General features: G+C 49.0%; 1 protein-coding gene across 6 annotated transcripts in view; it reads right to left on the bottom strand.

The window, feature by feature from the left end:
* Positions 1 to 19,806, bottom strand: part of dph1 (diphthamide biosynthesis 1) — a 104,911-nt gene that overhangs the window by 70,429 nt on the left and 14,676 nt on the right. For 4 of the 6 annotated variants that reach the window (XM_069184149.1, XM_069184150.1, XM_069184153.1 and 1 more), the window contains exons 1-3: positions 15,673 to 15,772; positions 13,671 to 13,820; positions 6,788 to 6,851 (exon numbers count right to left, since the gene is read on the bottom strand). In XM_069184149.1, the coding sequence (XP_069040250.1) occupies positions 6,788 to 6,851; positions 13,671 to 13,820; positions 15,673 to 15,742 (284 nt within the window). In that variant the 5' untranslated portion in view covers positions 15,743 to 15,772. Of the gene's footprint in view, positions 1 to 6,787; positions 6,852 to 13,670; positions 13,821 to 14,746; positions 14,911 to 15,672; positions 15,773 to 19,806 lie in introns of those variants that run through there. The other 2 variants (XM_069184151.1, XM_069184154.1) reach the window with 2 other exon arrangements.

Genomic DNA, 19,806 nt, shown 5'->3' with positions numbered 1-19,806 from the left:
TCTCTCCCTGTCTGTGTGTCTCATGGAGAGCAAGCTGGGGTGTGCGAAAAGACAAATTCCTAATACAAGAAGTTGTATATGGCCAAGAAAGCGATCTTCTCTTCTCTCTTATGCCATGTGGGCGTGCCACCCCTGCTGATGCACCTACTGGCACAGCCGTGTGGACCAGAGACGCAGAGGCCCAGTACACAGCCACAGCCTTTCCCACGAGGATTTCAACCAGCAACGCTTTGGCCAGCGGACCTGCAACATCCCTGCGCCCAGGGTCGCAGTCCAGTCTTCACCGGGCCCCCTCGTCGCCTTGCGCCGGAAGACTCTACATAAGCTCACAAGCTATCATCTCATATTGCCGACCAACTAATCTGCGTAACCTCCTTGTTCACAGCTCCCTTGGCCGCCCTCAGCAACCACCCACACCAGGCACTTTCCAGAGCTCGCTGTATCACCTGCAAGTACACATCTAACACACCACTCATTCAAGGCCGCTCAGGACAATTCCGGAGCACCCAGATGGCATCTTGTACTTCCAGCAACCTTACAGTATTTACTGTATCTCTTGCAGTAAATGCACAGCCATCTACATTGGAGAAACAGGAAGGAGACTCAGAGACCGCTTCAGAGAACACGTCAGGGCTGTGAAGATTAAAGATCTCTCCAAGCCCATTGTTTCTCATTTCACCTCTGACGGCCACGACCACTCTAATCTCTCCGTCTGTGTTCTCAAAGACTACAGACTTTCTCAAAGACTACTATCCTGCAGCTAGGATCACACCTTCCCCCTTCTCTTAACGACAGACTACTTTTCTTCTCAATTCCCTCTATTCATTGGAGGTTTCATTTCACACCTCTCTACACCTATTCTGACTTCACACCTCTTGATTGGCCTCTCTTTCTGTCCCCTGCTCCCGCCTCTCACTCCTCCCCCCTCCCAACCTTTGTTCTCCCGCTACTTTACCTTTGCCTACTGCCCTGTCTCTCTATCACTCCTGAAGAAGGCTCCACGGCCGAAACGTTGTGTTCTCTTTCTTCTTTTTTTCAGCATGGAATAAACCTGTTACTTGTTCCTTTGCAGCCTGCGCATGCTGACGCAGCTCCCCACCTGAACTGCTATAAGCTCAACAACGTCAGTTCATCACATAAGAGCCCAGGTGGACTGGGACAGGCCCCAGTGATGTCCCCCTCCCCCTCTCTGCCCGTACCAGGACGTGTGCCCACTGGCCTCGGCTGTGGGAGAGCCTTCCCCACGCTGTGCCACTGGGCTCCCCCGCCATGCACAGTCTCTTTGCATAAGCCAACTCATTTCCTGAGCTCCGTGCAATTATCACTTCTTAAAACCGGAGTCAAATTTCTAATACAGGAATTAGCAGAGGTGCGGATTAGGGAATCCAGAATTTAAACCGCAGGACACCTTTAAAGCTCTCGCTCACAGAGGTCGGCCGATCTCGCCCCAGACAGCAGAAACAGGGGCGCAGTCGGGCTTTATTACAGCCTTAACCGCAGCACTCCTTCTGCTCCACACACATGACAACTCGTTAGGAGCAATAATTCAATGGATTTACGTACAGCTTTGCTGCTCCAGGTGGATGAAGGCGACTGCTGTAGGGATCCCAGACTGCACAGCCCAGAGGGGACTACAGCCAGGGCACCAGGATTAGCACACTTACTGTTACAAACAGTGCTCTGGGGATATTTAAAACAGGGCTAAAAGTGAGTGCCTGGTCAGTAATGTCTCATCCAAAGGACACCGCCTCCTACAGTGAAGTGTCTCCTGGTCTCCGTACTGGGGCACTTTTGGTCCAGGGGGAAGAGCGCCCCCTGCAGGTCCAGCAACACCACGCACAGCAGCAGCTTCGCTTTTCTGAAGCCGGCGTCACACTACAGGACTCGACACGACTTCTAGTCGGAGAGCACGACAAATTTAACAACTGCAGTTGCCCAAACTCGCTGCCTGTTCTGTCTTAGAGGGTGTCAAACGATACGACTAGGAATCGCAGGGGGTGACCAATCACGATTCCCTCATGACTTTTCATCGCAGTTCCGCCTCTCGTCTTGCGCCGCGAAAGTCCCGCGAGGTCGCCTCATTTGGGCAGCCAATCACCGTGGGGCAAAAGAGGAGCCGCGCACGAAAGGAAGCACACAACATGGAGAACAAGCACGTAAACATCTTGAGAAATGTGTAGATGTTTTCCACAAATAAACATCTTCAAAAATATCATTCTTCTTTATAAATCAAGAACAAATTTACAAAAATAAAACAGTTAAAAATACAAAACACTTTTAAAACAAATACTGTTAACAAATTAGCACCGCGCTATAATGTGTAACATAACGGGCACAGTATCTCACAAGTACACATCTGGCTCACTGCCCACCCCTGCGATTCGCTACGAGAAAAATCAAACCAGTTTGATTCTCTCGGACTCGCAACGATAAAGTCGCAGGGACTGTTAAGAGCGCTGTGACCGAGTCTCTGGGGGTGTCACACTACACAACTGAGGGTAACGGGCTCGCGCTGCGAAAAATCCTAGGAAAAGTCGTGTAGTGTGACACCGGCATCGGTGATCTCCCACCCCAGCAGTGACCAGGCCCAGCCTGCTAAGCCCTCTGAGGCCCAGCATGATCAGGCTGCAGGCTGGCAATGCTGCTGCTGTCCCAACAGGCCAACAAGACACAATTCTCTCCTGGCCTCCGTCCTTTAACCGAACTTTGCTGCCTTCCTTACTAGAAAAACTTTTGAGCTGCCAGACGCGAAGCAGAGAGGACAAGACGGGCAGTATTTTCTCCTCCCTCGGCTCTGCCTTTCTCGCAGTGATTAATGCCCCCCGCCAAAGCGATGCTATCGCCCCAGAGCGAAAATGAGCCCTTCTTCGTTTAAAACCCAGAGTCGCGTCTCTTAAACCTGGATTAATTAACGCTCATGCTACTTTAATTAAAACCACCCCGCACGATTCCGATCGCCTTGCCTTTTAATTATTCCGCAGCCTGTCCGTCTTATCAGGAAGAGAAGAAAACAGCTGAGCAAGTCATTTTTTTTGTTATTAGCATTATTTTTATTACCCTGATCACCTCGATTGCTATGCACAGTAATGGCGCTGCTCATCCAGGACTTGCTATGTTTTTTTTTAATCGTTTCGCTGTCTTATTTATTAATGTTGTATTTGGCCGCATGGTCTAAACCGCTCTTGCATCTGAAGGACGAAACGAAAGTCTTAATTGCTTCACGTAAAGGGTGTGCACTGATGTCTACAAGCTAACGCGCTGTAAGAGATGTAATTAACAAGACTAATGGTTTTGGTTCACGCTAACGAGGCAGTGTGGTAGCTCTCGGCTTTGCGTAAGCAATCCTTTTTAATTTTGCAGGAACACGACAAACTCCAGGAATTAGGATGGTGCTTTAACGGGAATGAAGGAACCCAGACTGAAGACCTATTACTTCAGCCTAGCCTGCTCACACCTTACATCATAGCCTGCTGCAACCATGGCTGCTGGTGCTGCTGTCCCGGCCATTGTGTATCTCTATGCTGGCCCACCAGGTAAATACATCTGTTCTGACCCAACTATCTTATTCTGCTCTCCACCTGTCCAGATGGCGCCCGGGCTGGGCCCCTTCTGAGTTGGACGCTGGATCACTGCCATGGATCCGAGAGAGACATCGTGGATATAGCTATCATTTAGGAGGATTTTGCTGGTCTACAGAGATCTGGATGGAGTACTGACATACAGAAGACATGATGGATGGATTAATACCCCCCATTCATTTATTTCCTTTTCTTAAAATTATATAATGTTAGCATGCCCAAAGGGGTTGGGTAGCCAGTTGACCTTGGACCCCTAGAGGTTTTTGGTTCCTCTCCTCCATTGTCTTTTAGTCTTCTGTTCTGTATTCACAACATGTAGGGTCACTTGCATTGTTAAGCGCCCTGGGGCGACCTTGTTGTGAAAGGCACTATATAAAAATAAATGGAATTGAACGGAACCCTTAAGCCCACGATCCACACTCTGCTTTTCAGAGCCCAAAACAGATTCATGGTCTTTCCAGGGTCCAGAGGCTTGCAGGTGAAACTCGACTAGGCCATCACAGATGATTCAGGCATGCTGGACACCAGTCTCCACTTCGGCTCTGGGTGGGTAGAAGCCAAATACTGGCAGGCGTATGTTAATTATACTATGATTTTTAATGTAATTTTTACTGATGCTTTGTCTTGATCAGTGAGGAAATACTGACCATGTACTCAACCAACCTGTTTAATTATTGGGGGCTGGCCATTCAACAGGGGTGACGTATGAACATTATCAAACCTAGAGGCTGTAAGGTTGTAGGACAACTACGATAACTACTGTATATGGACAAACCCCAGCCTCCACATTGCATCAGAATGACTGAAGGGGTAAAACCTGCACAGCACAGAGAAGGACCCTTTTTCCAAGACACTTCTAAATACAGAGCCTCACTGCCAGTTCCAGAACAGCAAAATACCAGAGGGGTACAGCAAAGCACATCAGCCCCAGCTGAAGTAACAGTAAAGCACAGTGCCACAATTCCAACCTGATCATTGCCAACACTAAAAACCAAGGCTGCTGCTGGAAGAGCTATTAGAGGGGCCAGTAGGGGGCGCTCACCCTGCAGTCTGTGTGGGTCCTGATGCCCCAATATAGCGACTGGGGACACTATACTGTAAAAAGGTGCTGTCCTTCGGATCGGACGTAAAACCGAGGTCCTGACTCTCTGTGGTCATTAAAAATCCCAGGGCGTTTCTTGAAAAGAGTAGGGGTGTTGCCCTGGTGTCCTGGCCAAATTCCCCATTGGCCCTTACCAATCATGGCCTCCTAATAATCCCCCTCTATGAACTGGCTTCATCCCTCTGCATCATCCAGGTGGGGCTGCACACTGGTGGTGGTGGAGGGGATCCCCATTACCTGTAAAGCGCTTTGAGTGGAGTGTCCAGAAAAGCATGTATCGATACAAGTGTACCAACATAAATGTAAGGAATTATTATAATAATTATTATTATTAATAATGACAGATGGGCGAGGAGTACCCCTCTGCAGGAGAAGAAAGAATCAGAGTCCAGGCTTCATTTCAGCTGACGTTTTAAGGCACCATACAGCAGCATGAGAGGAAGAAAACCTTTTTCTCGCCTGTTTCCCCTGGCAGAGCTCTCTTTACAGCTGGAGGACAGAAGTTACAATTCCTGTTCCCCACAGCCACCTCTTCCAGCAGCCAGATGACTTTCCTCTCCCGTCTTTCTGTTCTCGAGAACTGAATTTGTAGCTATCTGCAGTCTACACATTACATCAGAATCACAAGGTCGTATTGTTAACCACGAAGTGTTGGAAACATAAATGACTGTTTACAGGCGCGAGATCGTCTGTGCTTCGAGTAAAGGCATGACGTGTTGTAATTGCAATAATTATGAGATCTTCATGGTGTTATACAATACACTGCTCCTGCGTTTCTTACTGGAAACAGGGATATTATGAAAGAGTGTCGATGGGTTTTTTTTCCCCCCAACACTTGAAATTGAGTCAGGCACTGACTGGGCCTTGCAGCTGAAGCAGGCAGATGAGTGTCCTTCCACGTGAGCAGGCGGTGTGTGTGTGCACCTCCTCGGCACAGGGAGCGCGCATTAACAATCAAGAGCAGCTGACTACAGCGGCCTGCGCAGGCGCCAGGGGTCGATCTGTCCCTGGAGACGCGCGGCCTCGTCCTTCTCCTGCCACCAGTGGGGCAGAGCTCTGTGGCTCAGGATCTGCGCCTGTGGCTGGAAGGTTGCCGGTTCAAATCCCACAGCCGGCAGAGGAATCCTACTCCGTTGGGCCCCTGAACAAGGCCCTTAACCCCAACTGCTCCAGGGGCGCCGTATAAATGGCTGACCCTGCGCTCTGACCCCCAGCTTCTCTCCCTGTCTGTGTGTCTCATGGAGAGCAAGCTGGGGTCTGCGAAAAGGCAAATTCCTAATGCGAGAAATTGTACAGGGCCAAGAAAGTGATCTGATCTGATCTTACCTTACCACCCTGCTCACTCGCCCCTGGGTGCCCAGCTCCTGCCCCACGGACGGGGAGAACTCGGGGCGTGGGGGCTCCCCGCTGGGGGCTGAGGCAGTGCTGATCTGGGGGGAGTGCTTGGCTTGTACATCAAGGCTTTTTGACTGAAATGAAAGCCACCCCCCCCTCTTCCACCTGTCGCCAGGAGAAAGGATTTCTTCATACAGAACCCCGAGTCTGGGCCCCCCCCTTTCCAAACCTGACATCACCGCTCCCACCTCATTAATTAGAATAAGCAGGGAATGATGGCTAGACGGTGGAAATGATCCCTTTCATGCATGAGCTGCAGCACACGGTTGAAGATGACAGGTTTTAAATAGCAGTGGACACGTGCAAAAAAAACAACAACATTTCAATTGATTTTTTCCTCTCTTTTGTTTTCTAAGGGGGCAACCTTGTACGAGACCATTATGCAGCAAAGACGAGCCGCGTGGACTCGAGAATTGTACTAACAGCAAATTCTGCTGAAACCCAAGAGGGGTGGCAGCTGTCAGAACGTGCGGACTTTGTGCACGGCACCTGCAGTGTAACACAAGCTGGGGAGACCATCCCAGAAGTCAGATGGGCCCCATGTCACGTGGTAGATCCGTCCTGGTCATACTGGGGAGGGTAAGGGCAAAGCCCCGCTCTCCTGCTGAAACGGTCTGGCTCCTAACCAGGAACCCCCAATCCACTCCCAACAGTCCCAGCCACCCCCTCCCCCCCCCAAACCAGTAAAGGGTTAACTCCGAGCGGGTCCTACCTCTCGATGATGTCAGCAATAGTGCAGGCGAACATCTGCAGGCCCTCTGGCATCTGGAGAGCAACTGGAACGAGAGGAAGGGGTGTGAGGGAATGTGGATAGGGCCACGGGGACGTGGAGGGGAGAGGGATGCTCATTTTCATAGGGCAGGCCAGTATTGACAGGTAGCGGGTGGGATACACTGTGCCCGGTAGATCTAGCTAAATAAGCACACATTGGCGCTTGCACAACACAACGACAAGCTAGAACGATCTGCCAGAATGAAGATCTGACTACAGCGCAGTAAAACGCCCTTTGGATACTGCACGTTGTACGAGCCGATTATACAGCGCAGGAGCTACTGAGCACAGCAGATTACAAGACCCGCCAGCAAACGCAGAGTTCATCAGCCACTATATAGCTATACTGTAGTATAGCGTATGCACTGATTATGGGCTAATGCCTACCCGCTGGGTAAGGCAGAAGACTCACAACATGCAGGCTTACCAATACAACACCAAAGCCAACAGCACAGGAGAGGACAAAGGATCTGCTGTGCAGAACGGCGTCTACTTCATAGCACATTCACACTGGCAACAGCCCACAGGATTAGCACTTAAGACTATCCAGATAGGTAGTCAACTTGAGTGAAGTGCCTTGCTCTAAGGTACAACAGCAAAGACTCACCTGGGACAATCCACAACCTTCCAGTTATAAGTCCCTAAGCACTGCTCTGCACAACCTCCCCACTACTGAAGATTAATGGTTTCTGTTTAACATTATCGAAGGCCATGTATTAGCTCCTGAAGGCCATGTGATAGTGCACGACTGGATTAGCAGGATGGTACCAGGGAACGAGACTGAGACTCCCACCAACAGTATTATTTGGACAGTGACACAATTTTTGCTCTTTTCGGGACTGTGTATAAAAAGGGCTATGATTCCTATATGGTTCACCCAATATAGACATAATTACCCTAGAACTAAAGCTTTAATTCTACACTTTAACCTCTTAGCAACTGTTTCATTTCACATCTAATGTGATGGAATACAGAGTCAAAACGTCAAAAATTGTGTCACTGTCCAGACTGCACTGTAGGTCTATCACAGGTTTTACCAACTACTGGTTCTGGTCTATCAGCCAACACTAAGTATTAGTCAAGCTTATTACATAGTAACAACACAGTCAGTGAATATGCACAAGGATCAAGCAGAGATAATTACTAAATACATTTGCTCTTCGGCTTCATCGGTGCAATTTATGCAAGAACCTCAGTTTATAAAAGGGTGAAACAGATTGGACTCCTATCGCACAGCAGTTTGATGGGTCCCCTACTACACAACGGGGACGTGCTACCACAGCTGTGGCTGTAGGAGGAGTTCAGCACTGTCGCTGTGCCTCTGCAGCTCTCTCTGTGCCTGTGTGACACTGAGTCACCAGCTCTCACCCGCCTCCCCGATCTCGCTCTGCTCCACCCGAGCAGCCTCACAGGCCCTGCTCTCAACTCCAGCACACTTCATGGAAATTGTCAGTCGAGGGCGATGATCACAACAGAACTGCACGCTCGACAAACGGTTATGGGGGAAACATACCTGTGAGCCAACACCTCTCATCTCGACCCTGCTCCGCAGCTTAGTTCCCCGTGTCGGAGGTGCAGTCGCACTGGGTCCTGTCCTTTCCTCTTACTGATGACTCCCCCTGCATAGCGCTTGAATCCATTTCAGGTTTGACCAGGTTTTGCAGACTCTGATACTGGTTTCACTCATAAGGCAGAAATGCAGACATATATACCCGCGATGCTGTTTTAACCCATCTGTCTGTTCAAATTTACTCACGAGCCAGGAGTCTGAGACAAGAGCCCTGAAACACTGTGTCTGTGAGTTTATCCCCTCTTAGGGCAACAACCTGATCTTGAGAGCACAGCAGTCAGAGCCACCCACGGTAAGTGGGCTGAGGGGCTGCCGGGGGGCACAACTGGAAAAGAGGAAGTGCATTTAAAACTGAGACCAGGAGGCACTTTACACCAAGAGTTGCAGGAGTCCAGCAATGGCTGGATGAGAGCAACGAGCTGCTCCCTACTAAACAGGCCAGGGGGTCAAAACGTCCTGCACTTGTGTGTGACCCATCTGCGTGCGTACGTCCATAAACACAGCACTGCGGGGGTTTCACAGGATTAATGACCCGTATTTATATTGGAGCAGGACACTACATGAGGGGCTCAACGTCTCTCCTGAAATTTTTAATCCTCTATTTCCGTAAAAAACCTGGAACAGCCGGGCTTACACAGACCCCAGAAACGGAATCGGCACCACAGCTGCAATATCAGGCCAGAGGCCCTCATGCTCCCGCCATGCTCGTGCTTTAAACTGGGTGCCGGTTTCTGTTCTGGAGGGGTGAGCAGGCCTCTGACCCCCCCAGGCAAAGCCTGAGTGAGGTGGGTAGCTGTCCACCACACCTCCCCGCATCAATCAATATTTTTCCATTAACAGAGCAGAAATGACAACATGTTGTTTGTCTTAATGTTTATTTTTTTTTGCCAAGTACAAACCTATAAATGCTATTTCTCCAGTTGTGCAAACTTGTTAAAACATCCATTTTAAACCACCCCCACTTGATAAAACATCCCTTCTTCTTACAGTGAAAAACATTTTAAAAATCGAATTAAAAGCCTTAAAATAATTCAGAGTGAATAATGGCTTTGCTGCTACCAGAACAGTACCCTGAACCCAAGCAAACAAAGCCATTGAGGAACATTCCCATTGACAACAACTGCCCTCCCTCTTCCTCTCCATGTGGAGCTCCACACACACACACAAACTCACAAGGCTTCAGCAGTGAAATCGGAGGATGCCCAAACGATGCTGAAAATCCTTGACAGTATGCCCCAGCAAATAAACCCACCAATAAAAGATCTATTCCGAGTCCTTCAAAAGCATCGCAATTGAAGACCGATCTTAAAAAAAAAAAGGAACAGGAAATGAAAAATCCTTGATTTTATGTCCTGTTGTACAAGATGACTCAAACAAAAGGGACTTGAAATCCTGTGAATAAAAAAAAACAAACGGAGAGGCTTCTGCCAGCATTCCTGGCAGAAATACACCATCTCTAACATGAGTGTCACAGACGGGAGAAAGGACCTGAATCTCCCGAGGAGGACCTGGACGAGTATTCCGAACCTGGAGAGGTTTCAGCCTGAGGGTCGGGCAATGAAACCTTCGCTCAGGAATGAAACAGGGAGCTGAGGGCAGACGTGGAAACCGGGAGGAAGCACGTGTTTACACAGAGAGTGGCGGCTGACTGGAACTCCGAAGGAAAGGGCGGAAGCAATCAGATCGATACCGGGCTATCATTCAAACAAATATAATCGGGATGGGCTGAGCTTTCCTGTCTCCTTTGTGACCTTTCCTATGTTCTCCTGGTGTTCTGATAAAAAAAGAGGGAAGTGGGGTGGGGGTGAGACAGGGAGGGCAGTGAGAAAAGGAGCAGGATGAGAGTGCGGAGGTGGGGGTGGAAAGCCTGCAGTTCCAGGCATCTCTGATGAAAGGTTAAACACTCGCCTTCACCTCACCGAGACAGACACAGACAGGCAAAAGTGCTCATTAACTTCAAAGGGCGAGTTTATTAAGAGCGAAAGGTTACTGTGCTCGCTCCCCTCACTCCGGCAGGCACAGCAACCATCGGCGCCGCTCTGCCGAGCCCACGTGCGCTCCGGGGGGGGGGGGGGGGGGGGGGCACCTCGGTGCCCGCGTGCGCTGAGGCCGGACCCCGCGCGCTTGCAACAGAATCTCTCCTCCCGAGGCTCCAGAACCGCTGATGCTTGATGCCGAGACGACGGGGCACATCCACACACCTCTCCTCCGGCGAGCGCGACAAGCCCAGGGCGCCCGGGGGGCGAAAGCCGACACCGATCCCCAGCGGGGCTGGGTGATGCTCACGCGACTGTCTGGAGCGGGGAGGAGGAGGAGGAGCAGTCGAACGGGAGCCCGGCTTTCATGACTGGGCAGCGCGCGGAGACCTGGATCAATCCAGAGCCCCACCGCGCAGCACAGCTGCAAGATAATTCAGGTGCACAGGACTGTGCATTTCTTTTACTGCTCTGCAAACGCCATTAACAGCTACAATGGCTCATCAGTGCCATTAAAAGGCCATTGCTGCAACACATAATGGATGTGGAACCAGTCTTATCATCACTACCTTAGACAGGCTGTGGTGACTAACAGCACAAGCGCAGACTGAGAGCCACATTAACGTGGAATGCAAACTGGAGGAGGGGGTTGATATATTCCAGATGCCTGCTGAGAAACCCTTCTACCCGTTCAGAGCCCCACCACTGCAATCAAGTACAAAACTCTCCCGCCCAATCATTTTTAATCACGAAATTTCTCTTTCGAGCACAATTTCGTATGCCCGTTACTGGGCCGGGACACTCTTGGCCACCACCGCAGTGACCTCTACAACGTCCTCGCCAAATCCCTCCAAGAAGTCTAAATTGGGGATGGATCATAAAATGGAACCGGAAATGCTTCATCTCTGTCCTCTGGCGTGTGGGGACTGGTTCCGCAGCTCATGATGGGGGGCGGATGGGCGGACGGGCTTTGCGTGTTCTTTTAAAAGCAAACGCGCTCTCCGGAGACGAGCGCGTCTGCCTTTACCGTCCCCTGGGGAAACGCAGAGAGGGATGCCATGGGTTCCAATGGAAATTCTCCTCTTCGGTTTTCCCTGCTTTTTCCCCAGGGAGGGGAGGAAAAAACAGACGCCCGGATATAATCCCCTCTGGGCTGCAGAGCAAAGAAAGGAGCCGACTGCGAAGGCCACCTTCTCAAGAGAGACCAGGAGAAAGGAGAGAGCACCACTCCTGGTCCTAAACACCGAGCAGCGAGTCTGATCCCCTAGAAGGAAACGAGTGACTTCCCTGTGAAGCAGGCCACGCTCCTTAAAACCCACCAGCGCCCCTGCGTCCGGCTGTGGCTGCTCCCCGCGCAGGGGGAACGGGCACCAGCGCTGGACAAGGTCCAGGGTGCAAGATAAGACGCCCTCCAACCTCTTAAGCTGCATATGGCTTTCAGACAGGCAGGCTGCCAGCCACGGACACTGGCTTGGGCCTTGATTTAAGTCTGCAGTCGCAGGCAGACAAAGCCGAGAGGGAGCTCCTGACAGCCTCAGCCTGGAGCTGTAATGAAGCCATTCTTGCAGCGCAGACCACTGGAGCGCTCAGAGGTCTTGGTCAGGCTGGCCTCAGGTCCCAGGCTGGGCCACAGGCGCAGTTTACCTGAAGGCGGCTCTTTGTCTGCTAGACATCTGCCCAAGAGAAATGGGTTTGTAATCTGCAACAGGCAGGAGGATCAATGTCTGGATCTAAGACAGCCCCCGATCCACTTGAATCCCTCCCAGATCTACTGCGTCGTGGATGGGGGGGGGGGTGTAGCACTGTCGGTGGTCCTCGTGGGACACCGCATTGCCACGAACTCGAACGAGACAGCAGACTGAGTCAGTGGTGCTCAAGAGCTCAAGAGCTTCAGGCCAGTCGCAGGGAGATATCAGCGTATGAGGAGCAGTTCAGGGGGGGATCTCCAAAGAAGCCATTCGCACACCTTTCTCTCATCAGCCTCCCCCGCTCTCTGCTTTATTTTTAGCAGATTCAATTAGAAGGGTCTCGATGTCTCGTGCACTGTCTTCATTCACACCTAGCAGCATGGAGTAAAGTGAGGAGACAGGTGCCATCTCCGGCAGCACCCTCTTCCGATTCCATGATAACAGCGTGCGTCAGAGTGACACACAACAGAGGGTGTGAGTGCAGCACAGCAGGCCCGAGCCACTGAACACACAGCTGCCCAGAGCCCCTGAACACACAGCAGCGCAGAGCCCCAGCCCTGAGCTACTGAACACACAGCAGCCCAGAGCCAAAGCCCTGAGCTACTGAACACACAGCAGCCCAGAGCCCCAGCCCTGAGCTACTGAACACACAGCAGCCCAGAGCCAAAGCCCTGAGCTACTGAACACACAGCAGCCCAGAGCCCCTGAACACACAGCAGCCAGAGCCACAGCCCCGAGCTACTGAACACACAGCAGCCCAGAGCCCCAGCCCTGAGCTACTGAACACACAGCAGCCCAGAGCCAAAGCCCTGAGCTACTGAACACACAGCAGCCCAGAGCCCCTGAACACACAGCAGCCCCGAGCCACTGAACACACAGCAGCCCAGAATCAAAGCCCCGAGCCGCTGAACACACAGCAGCCCCGAGCCGCTGAACACACAGCAGCCCGGAGCCCCAGCCCTGAGCCGCTGAACACACAGCAGCTCAGAGCCCCAGCCCTGAGCTGCTGAACACACAGCAGCCCGGAGCCAGATCTGAGCTACTGCTGCACACAACAACCCTGAGTCACTGAACATACTCAAGACTCAAGAACAAACTCTAGCCCTGAGCCCCTGTCCTGAGCCGTTGAATAAATAGCAGCCCAGAAACCAATGAACACACAGCAGACCAGCATCCTCACTTTGAGTGACTGAACACACAGCAGCCTAGTAATCCAACACTGATATGACATATCTTTTATATCACAAAGCAATCTTCCACTGTCTCAAAGTGACTTTTACCAAGAGCATAAGGTGATTGTTTTCTGATGACTTTTCATTTTAACTAATTACATATAAGTTCCAGAAAAATATCTTCTATCTGGGCTTTAAAAAACTGAATAATGAGCAAAAACACAAAGATCCCCATTCAATAAAGAAAAGCAATAGTCTATTATATTGTGAGCCAGGCGACCCAGAGCATTTCATTCTATTGAATTTCTCTGCAGGAAAATGGCATATACATGTGGTAATCACCCATAATCTCCATAACGCACACTGAGCTAATGATAAAAGAGTGCAGGTGACTGTGATCAGGAAGGGTGTGACTGACCTCTTTTGGCTTTGACCTGCTTCACTCTCCACACAGTTTTATGGATCTCAAAATTGTAGTTCTCTGGCAGAGCACGGACAGCCTCCTGCAGCTCGGGGTCCTTCAGGATCTCATCGGGGATCTGGTTAGCCACCCTTCTGGGTCCTCGAGCTAAGGCAGACGCAGGACAGAATTGTCTCACAATTTCAAATTTAAAGAGCTTTATTGGCAACACTGATTAATTAAACAGAAAATTTACAAAATAAAACATTATCATTCTCTGTTCCTCTGCCTGAGATCTTTTAAAGTACTTTGAGAAGCCACTTTTAAAGGCACTATATAAAAATAACTATGATTATTATTATTCTTATTATTGGGCTGCAGCTCTACTGAGGTTCCTCTCCCTGTAGGATCAGAAGCTGTTCTGATTCTGGCATGTGTGGGAATTCTGGAAGTGCAGGTCTGTCCGTATCTGTTTTCTATGTCAAGGCTGTGGTCACTGAGCCTGTCCTCTCTGGGCTGCCAGGCCTGTGTCCAGTTTGTATGTCCAGACTGTGGACACTGAGCCTGTCCTCTCTGGGCAGCCAGGCCTGTGTCCAGTTTTTATGTCTAGACTGTGGTCACCAAGCCTGTCCTCTCCGCCCTCTCTGGGCAGCCAGGTGCTCAGTATCACTCAGACCAGCTCAGACTGCCCTGCAGTTCTGTGGACTAGCCAGAAGCTCCTGCTGTGATGCTGGCCACCTCATGACAGGAAAGCATAATTAGGGAGACTAAACTCACCAATTTTCCTGCTCACCTACGTGTCAAATTCTTTCAATTATGCAATCAAGCAACAACTTGATTAAATTCAGAAGATTGTAATTTGCTTTGATTTGAATTTGATTAGGGCCAACAAATAATACCTGAAACCACAGGAATATGGAAATATAATTAATACTCAAATCCACAGGAACATATGAATACACTTCTCTTTAACAAGCCTCGGGTTCTTTACTTCCATTTCCATAGAATGACGCTTAATTATTTCTTTAGTTATACATATAATAATAATAATAATAATAATAATAATAATAATAATAATAATAATAACTGCTTACACTTATATAGCGCTTTTCTGGACATTCCACTCAAAGTGCTTTACAGGTAATGGGGATCCCCTCCACCTCCACCAGTGTGCAGCCCCACCTGGATGATGCAACAGCAGCCATAGTGCGCCAGAACACACCCCACATCAGCTCTCAGTGGGGAGGAGAGTAGAGTAATGCAGCCAATTCATAGAGGGGGATTATTAGGAGGCCATGATTGGTAAGGGCCAATGGGAAATTTGGCCAGGACACTGGGGTTACACCCCTACTCTTTTCGAGAAACACCCTGGGATTTTTAATGACCACAGAGAGTCAGGACCTCGGTTTTACGTCTCATCCGAACGACGGCGCTATTTTACAGTAGAGTGTCCACATCACTATACTGGGGCGTTAGGACCCACATGGACCACAGGGTGAGGGCCCCCTGCTGGCCCCACTAACACCTCTTAATCATTTACCAATGATTTCTCGGACTCTGGTTATCACTAATCCCAGACGACCCAGTCCTGCTCATTTCAATAAAATAAATTAGGAATACAGCCAAGGATTGTGACATACAACTACGTGCCACAGCGTCCTTCCAAAAACCGGGACATGGGAGTTCATATAGTCTGAGACCATTCTAATATCTAGAGCTGCAGTCAAAATACAGCCCAACACCACGGGGTATGGTTAAAACAGTACTTATATTATCACTGCTGCCGCCGCTGTTACCACAAACGATGGTACGTTGATTTAAGTCGACACGAGTCAATGAGGCGTTTTGCTCTCTGATTGCCCATGTAAAAACATCAGAACTGTCACTCCTCTGCGGTTAATCTCGCCCCACAGCACGCTGTTCCGCAGAAGCGTTACCGTATTGACCAACCACATAATCTTTACTGACACCCGTGAGTTCCTCTACGGAAACGCTATCTTTAAAAAGAGAAAGTCACAACCTGCCGTTTTCTTTATCGCCGCAACTCGGCTCTCCACTTCAGCCGCCGCCATTTTTCCAAACAAACACATGTGAGTAACGGAAAGGCAGCGCTAATCGTTTCAGAACGCAGTAAATAAAGCCAGGTAATCGATTGTGGAGCAATCGAACTGGCTAAACGTACCAATTCCTAACTCGACAAATAAGTAATCTATCAGTACACGCCTTGCTTACCTTCATCTTCATTTACTACGGTACACAAGCAACATTTTCAACATTTATTCAAACCGGAATAAATATATCATTATCGTTAATGTCAAAATCACAAGAGTAGTATTTAAATGTGTCCTGTTCATGTGCACAGAAAATCGATTCTATTGCATGCCAGTCTACGGATTTGTACGTCCATGCGTGGTCAGGTTGTCTGTCTGGGCCTCTCTAATCCGGTAAATCTTCAATGTCAGCCGTAGTCAGTCATCTCTAAAAACTGAAGAATACTCATATTTTTTCATCCAAACGATGTTTAATATACTGTAATGCTACAGGGTGCACAGGGACTCAAACCCAGGCCTCCAGCGTCACTCAGCAGGGACCCAGCCTCTTGAGCCAAAGGGAAATCTCCCTTCAGCCCCACGGCTGCGGTCCCTGCTATTCACAGGGAAGGGCGGTGACATCACCGCTCTGGTAAGCCAGCTCTTGCCAGCAATGGAGGCCGTACGCGTTACAATATACTTAACAAAGCATGTCCACCTGTCTGATCACAATGAAACTAGTTGAGGTCTTCGAAGCTCATGATGTTATGAAGGTAAGCTCATGATGTCAAGCTTAAACCATGTGAGACTGAGATTCTCCACTGCTGGACCTCCAGTCCTCACCCTATTCCTGGCACTAAGGCATGAGATGGAGTCTTCTTTCTGTACCTCACAGCAGCTCTCACGAGCGCTAATAACATTCGAGTTAAAACAATTAACACACACAAACACAGCTCTGCGTGAGTCGCTGTGTGGGTGGTGGCATGATGGACCCTGTCAGCGATAGCGGGAGACCTCTCTACAGAAAGACCTCGTCCCCTCCCACCTCAGCTCCCGCAACAGATTCCATTAACCCGAATAAAACATGACAACATATCCGCGCACAGCGTACAACCCGCTAACTAAACAAGCAAATGAAAACAAATGCCCTGTCAGCTCGGCACTGCTCTCCCTCTCCCCGGCTGATTCGCACAGCGCGGCGCCTGTGTGTGGGGACGGGGTGCTGTCTGGTCTACACGTGAGTCCCAGGCAGTAGGCGGACAGCAGCGTTAGCGGCAGCAGCTGGGAGGAGAGAGAGGGACCGTCAGGCTCAGGTAGAGCTCAATCAGCACACTGACTCCCACCAACCTGCTACTGTCAGCTGCTCTCCTGCCTCCCCCTACACCAACAGCAGACAGTATATAGTATAGCCAGTGTATAGTTTAGTCAGTGTATAGTATAAAGCATATACAGTAAAATACAATTAATTAATAATAATTTCTTACACTTATGTAGCCCTTTTCTGGACACTCCACTCAAAGCGCTTTATAGGTAATGGGGATCCCCTCCACCACCACCAGTGTGCAGTCCCACCTGGACAACTGGAAGCTGAGGACAAGCTCAGCAGGTGTGAGCCTGGCCAGTACCGTGATGGAAGACCTCCTGGGACAGCTAAAGTTGCTGCTGGAAGAGGTGTTAGTGGGGCCAGTAGGGGGCGCTCACCCTGCGGTCTGTGTGGGTCCTAATGCCCCAGTATAGTGATGGGGACACTATACTGTAAAAAGCCACCGTCCTCCAGGTGAGATGTAAAACCGAGGTCCTGACTCTCTGTGGTCATTAAAAATCCCAGGGCGTCTCTGGAAAAGAGTAGGGGTGTTACCCCCAGCGTTCTGGTTAAATTTCCCCCTGGCCTTTAACAATCATGGCCTCCTAATAATCCCCATCTCTGAACTGGCTTCATTACTCTGCTCTCCTCCCCACTGAGAGCTGGTGTGTGGGGAGAGTACTGGCGCATCATCCAGGTGGGGCTGCACACTGGTGGTGGTGGAGGGGATCCCCATTACTTGTAAAGCACTTTGAGTGAAGTGTCCAGAAAAGTGCTATATAAGTGTAAGGAATTATTATTATAAATTCACTCCATTAAAGAACACAATGTCATAACCACAGTCAGCCTCTACTGGAGATGTAAACTGTTATATGCTCGTTGTGATTTAAAACCTTTCAAAATCATTGGATTTACATAACAGATCTGAAGCACAGCCTGCAGCCTCAGGAGGAGATATTTCAGAACTATAATCCAACCAATTTCACTGAATTTACCCATAATTACTTAATTAGCCCAGTAGAAAGACTTAACACTGAATGGAATTTAAGTCTCTAGGCTGCCATAATATACAGTACAGTGTGTGTCCCTCTTCATCACAGTATGAAAGGGATGGCTAATTCTCAAACTGCCTGTATTCTGATGGCTCAGGACCCAGACAGTCTTTAGCAGTGCCTGTCTGGAAGTGCCCATGACAACTAGTGAGAATTTAAACCCATTCATTTATTTATTTATTTTCAAGTAATGAATAATCCTGGAAGCCTGTAACACATTCCCAGTCATTCTCACCTCCATCTGCTATCGCATCTAATCAGTTGTGTAGAAATGCAATTGCGAATTGGAGAGGTGTGTGAAAATGAGTCATTTATCTCCTTCTGAAGTGACGGGGAATCTTTTTAAGAATAACCACAGCCGGCAACTGATGAAAAGTTGTTGTTTTTTTTTCGTTTTATCTGAAGATCTGAAGCCTTCTAGGAGAGAGGTTTTTCAAGAAAACAACTAAGGAATTATGGATCTCCAAATCAGCTTGGTTCTGTTGAGAATTAAAGTTTTTTTTTAAAAAAAAATAAATAACCTTCAAAGATTAAAAAGATGCATGTGTACAGCACAACCATTCTTCCCAGTACAAGAACAGGCTGCAGCTGTGGTATTATTTAAGTACTGCTGTCTTAGAGGTCAGCATAAGAAATGTGTGGCTAGCCAGGTGTTTACGGTATGTATAATTGTGTTACTGGCATTGTCATTGCTGTGGTGATTAGAAAACCAACACAATTGTTTTCACATCTGACTGAACATTTGGAATCAATGCCTATAATTGCTTTGGCGAGCTGAGTGGTTCAGTATTTTGCCTCAGTGCAGTGCAATTGATGTACCTCCCTGATTGACCAGATATTGATTTTATATTTTGATCCCTTGTTTCTAGGTGCCCATGGATTAGTAAATAGATCAGGAATCAAAAACTCCACTTTTAATGGATCCGCAGTGCCCAGTTTCAAAGATTGTGTGCTATAGGCAGGGCCTGGACAGCAGGGAAATTCGTCTTTCTTTTTGGACTTTTTTTGGATGCTTTTTCCTTCTTTCTGAGAGACCTTATCAAAGTGTTGCTGTTGGCCCAGATCTCCTAAAACAAGGGTTCCTCGACTACATAATTCAACCCTTAATTAGCCAAATAATCATGTTGATTTGAATTATTTAATTGTTTTCAAATGTAAACATTTGGGAACCCACTTTTTAACGATTGAACTAAACCCAACATAACTAAACAGTTTTTTTTTAATTAATTGGCTTTGTTTGATGCATAGGAAGGTGCAATCTGTAACTCAAGCATGACAAACTGTTCAGTCCTACAGGGCATCATCAGGGTCTCGTAGCTGTTCTGGTCCTAGAGAGCCCCAGTTCAGCAGGTTTGTAGCGCTAGTAAAAATGTACCGTAGAGATCATTTCCAACAAAATCTGCCGAATTAGTGTCCCACAAGAATAACTGGACTCAGTTAATTATTAAACAGTTAACAATGAAAAACGTTAGGGATGAGAGAAGGCGATTCGGAGTATGGATCTTATCCCAGTGTTAGGCCCAGAATCACAGGGCCTGCAGACAACAATGCTGTGCCACCAGCCCCTGGAGTAATGTGCCCAGTCTGACCGTCGTGCCCACCAGCCCATCTCTCTCTCTTCCGCTGATCGATGCAGTTTCGGTCTAGAGCCCAGGATCCATCGGAAATCTTTATCCGCAGGGCTGGCTGGTGTAACCGGATAGTGCCGCCACCACCCCCCCCCTCCCTGTGGCTGTGTTCCTCTGCCCGGCTCTCCAGCCCCGAGCTCG

This window comes from Lepisosteus oculatus, chromosome 26 (assembly GCF_040954835.1).
Source record: "Lepisosteus oculatus isolate fLepOcu1 chromosome 26, fLepOcu1.hap2, whole genome shotgun sequence".
Taxonomy (NCBI): Eukaryota; Metazoa; Chordata; class Actinopteri; order Semionotiformes; family Lepisosteidae; genus Lepisosteus; species Lepisosteus oculatus.
Note: the sequence above shows the minus strand (reverse complement) of the source record. Positions and strands in the feature narration are given on the sequence as shown.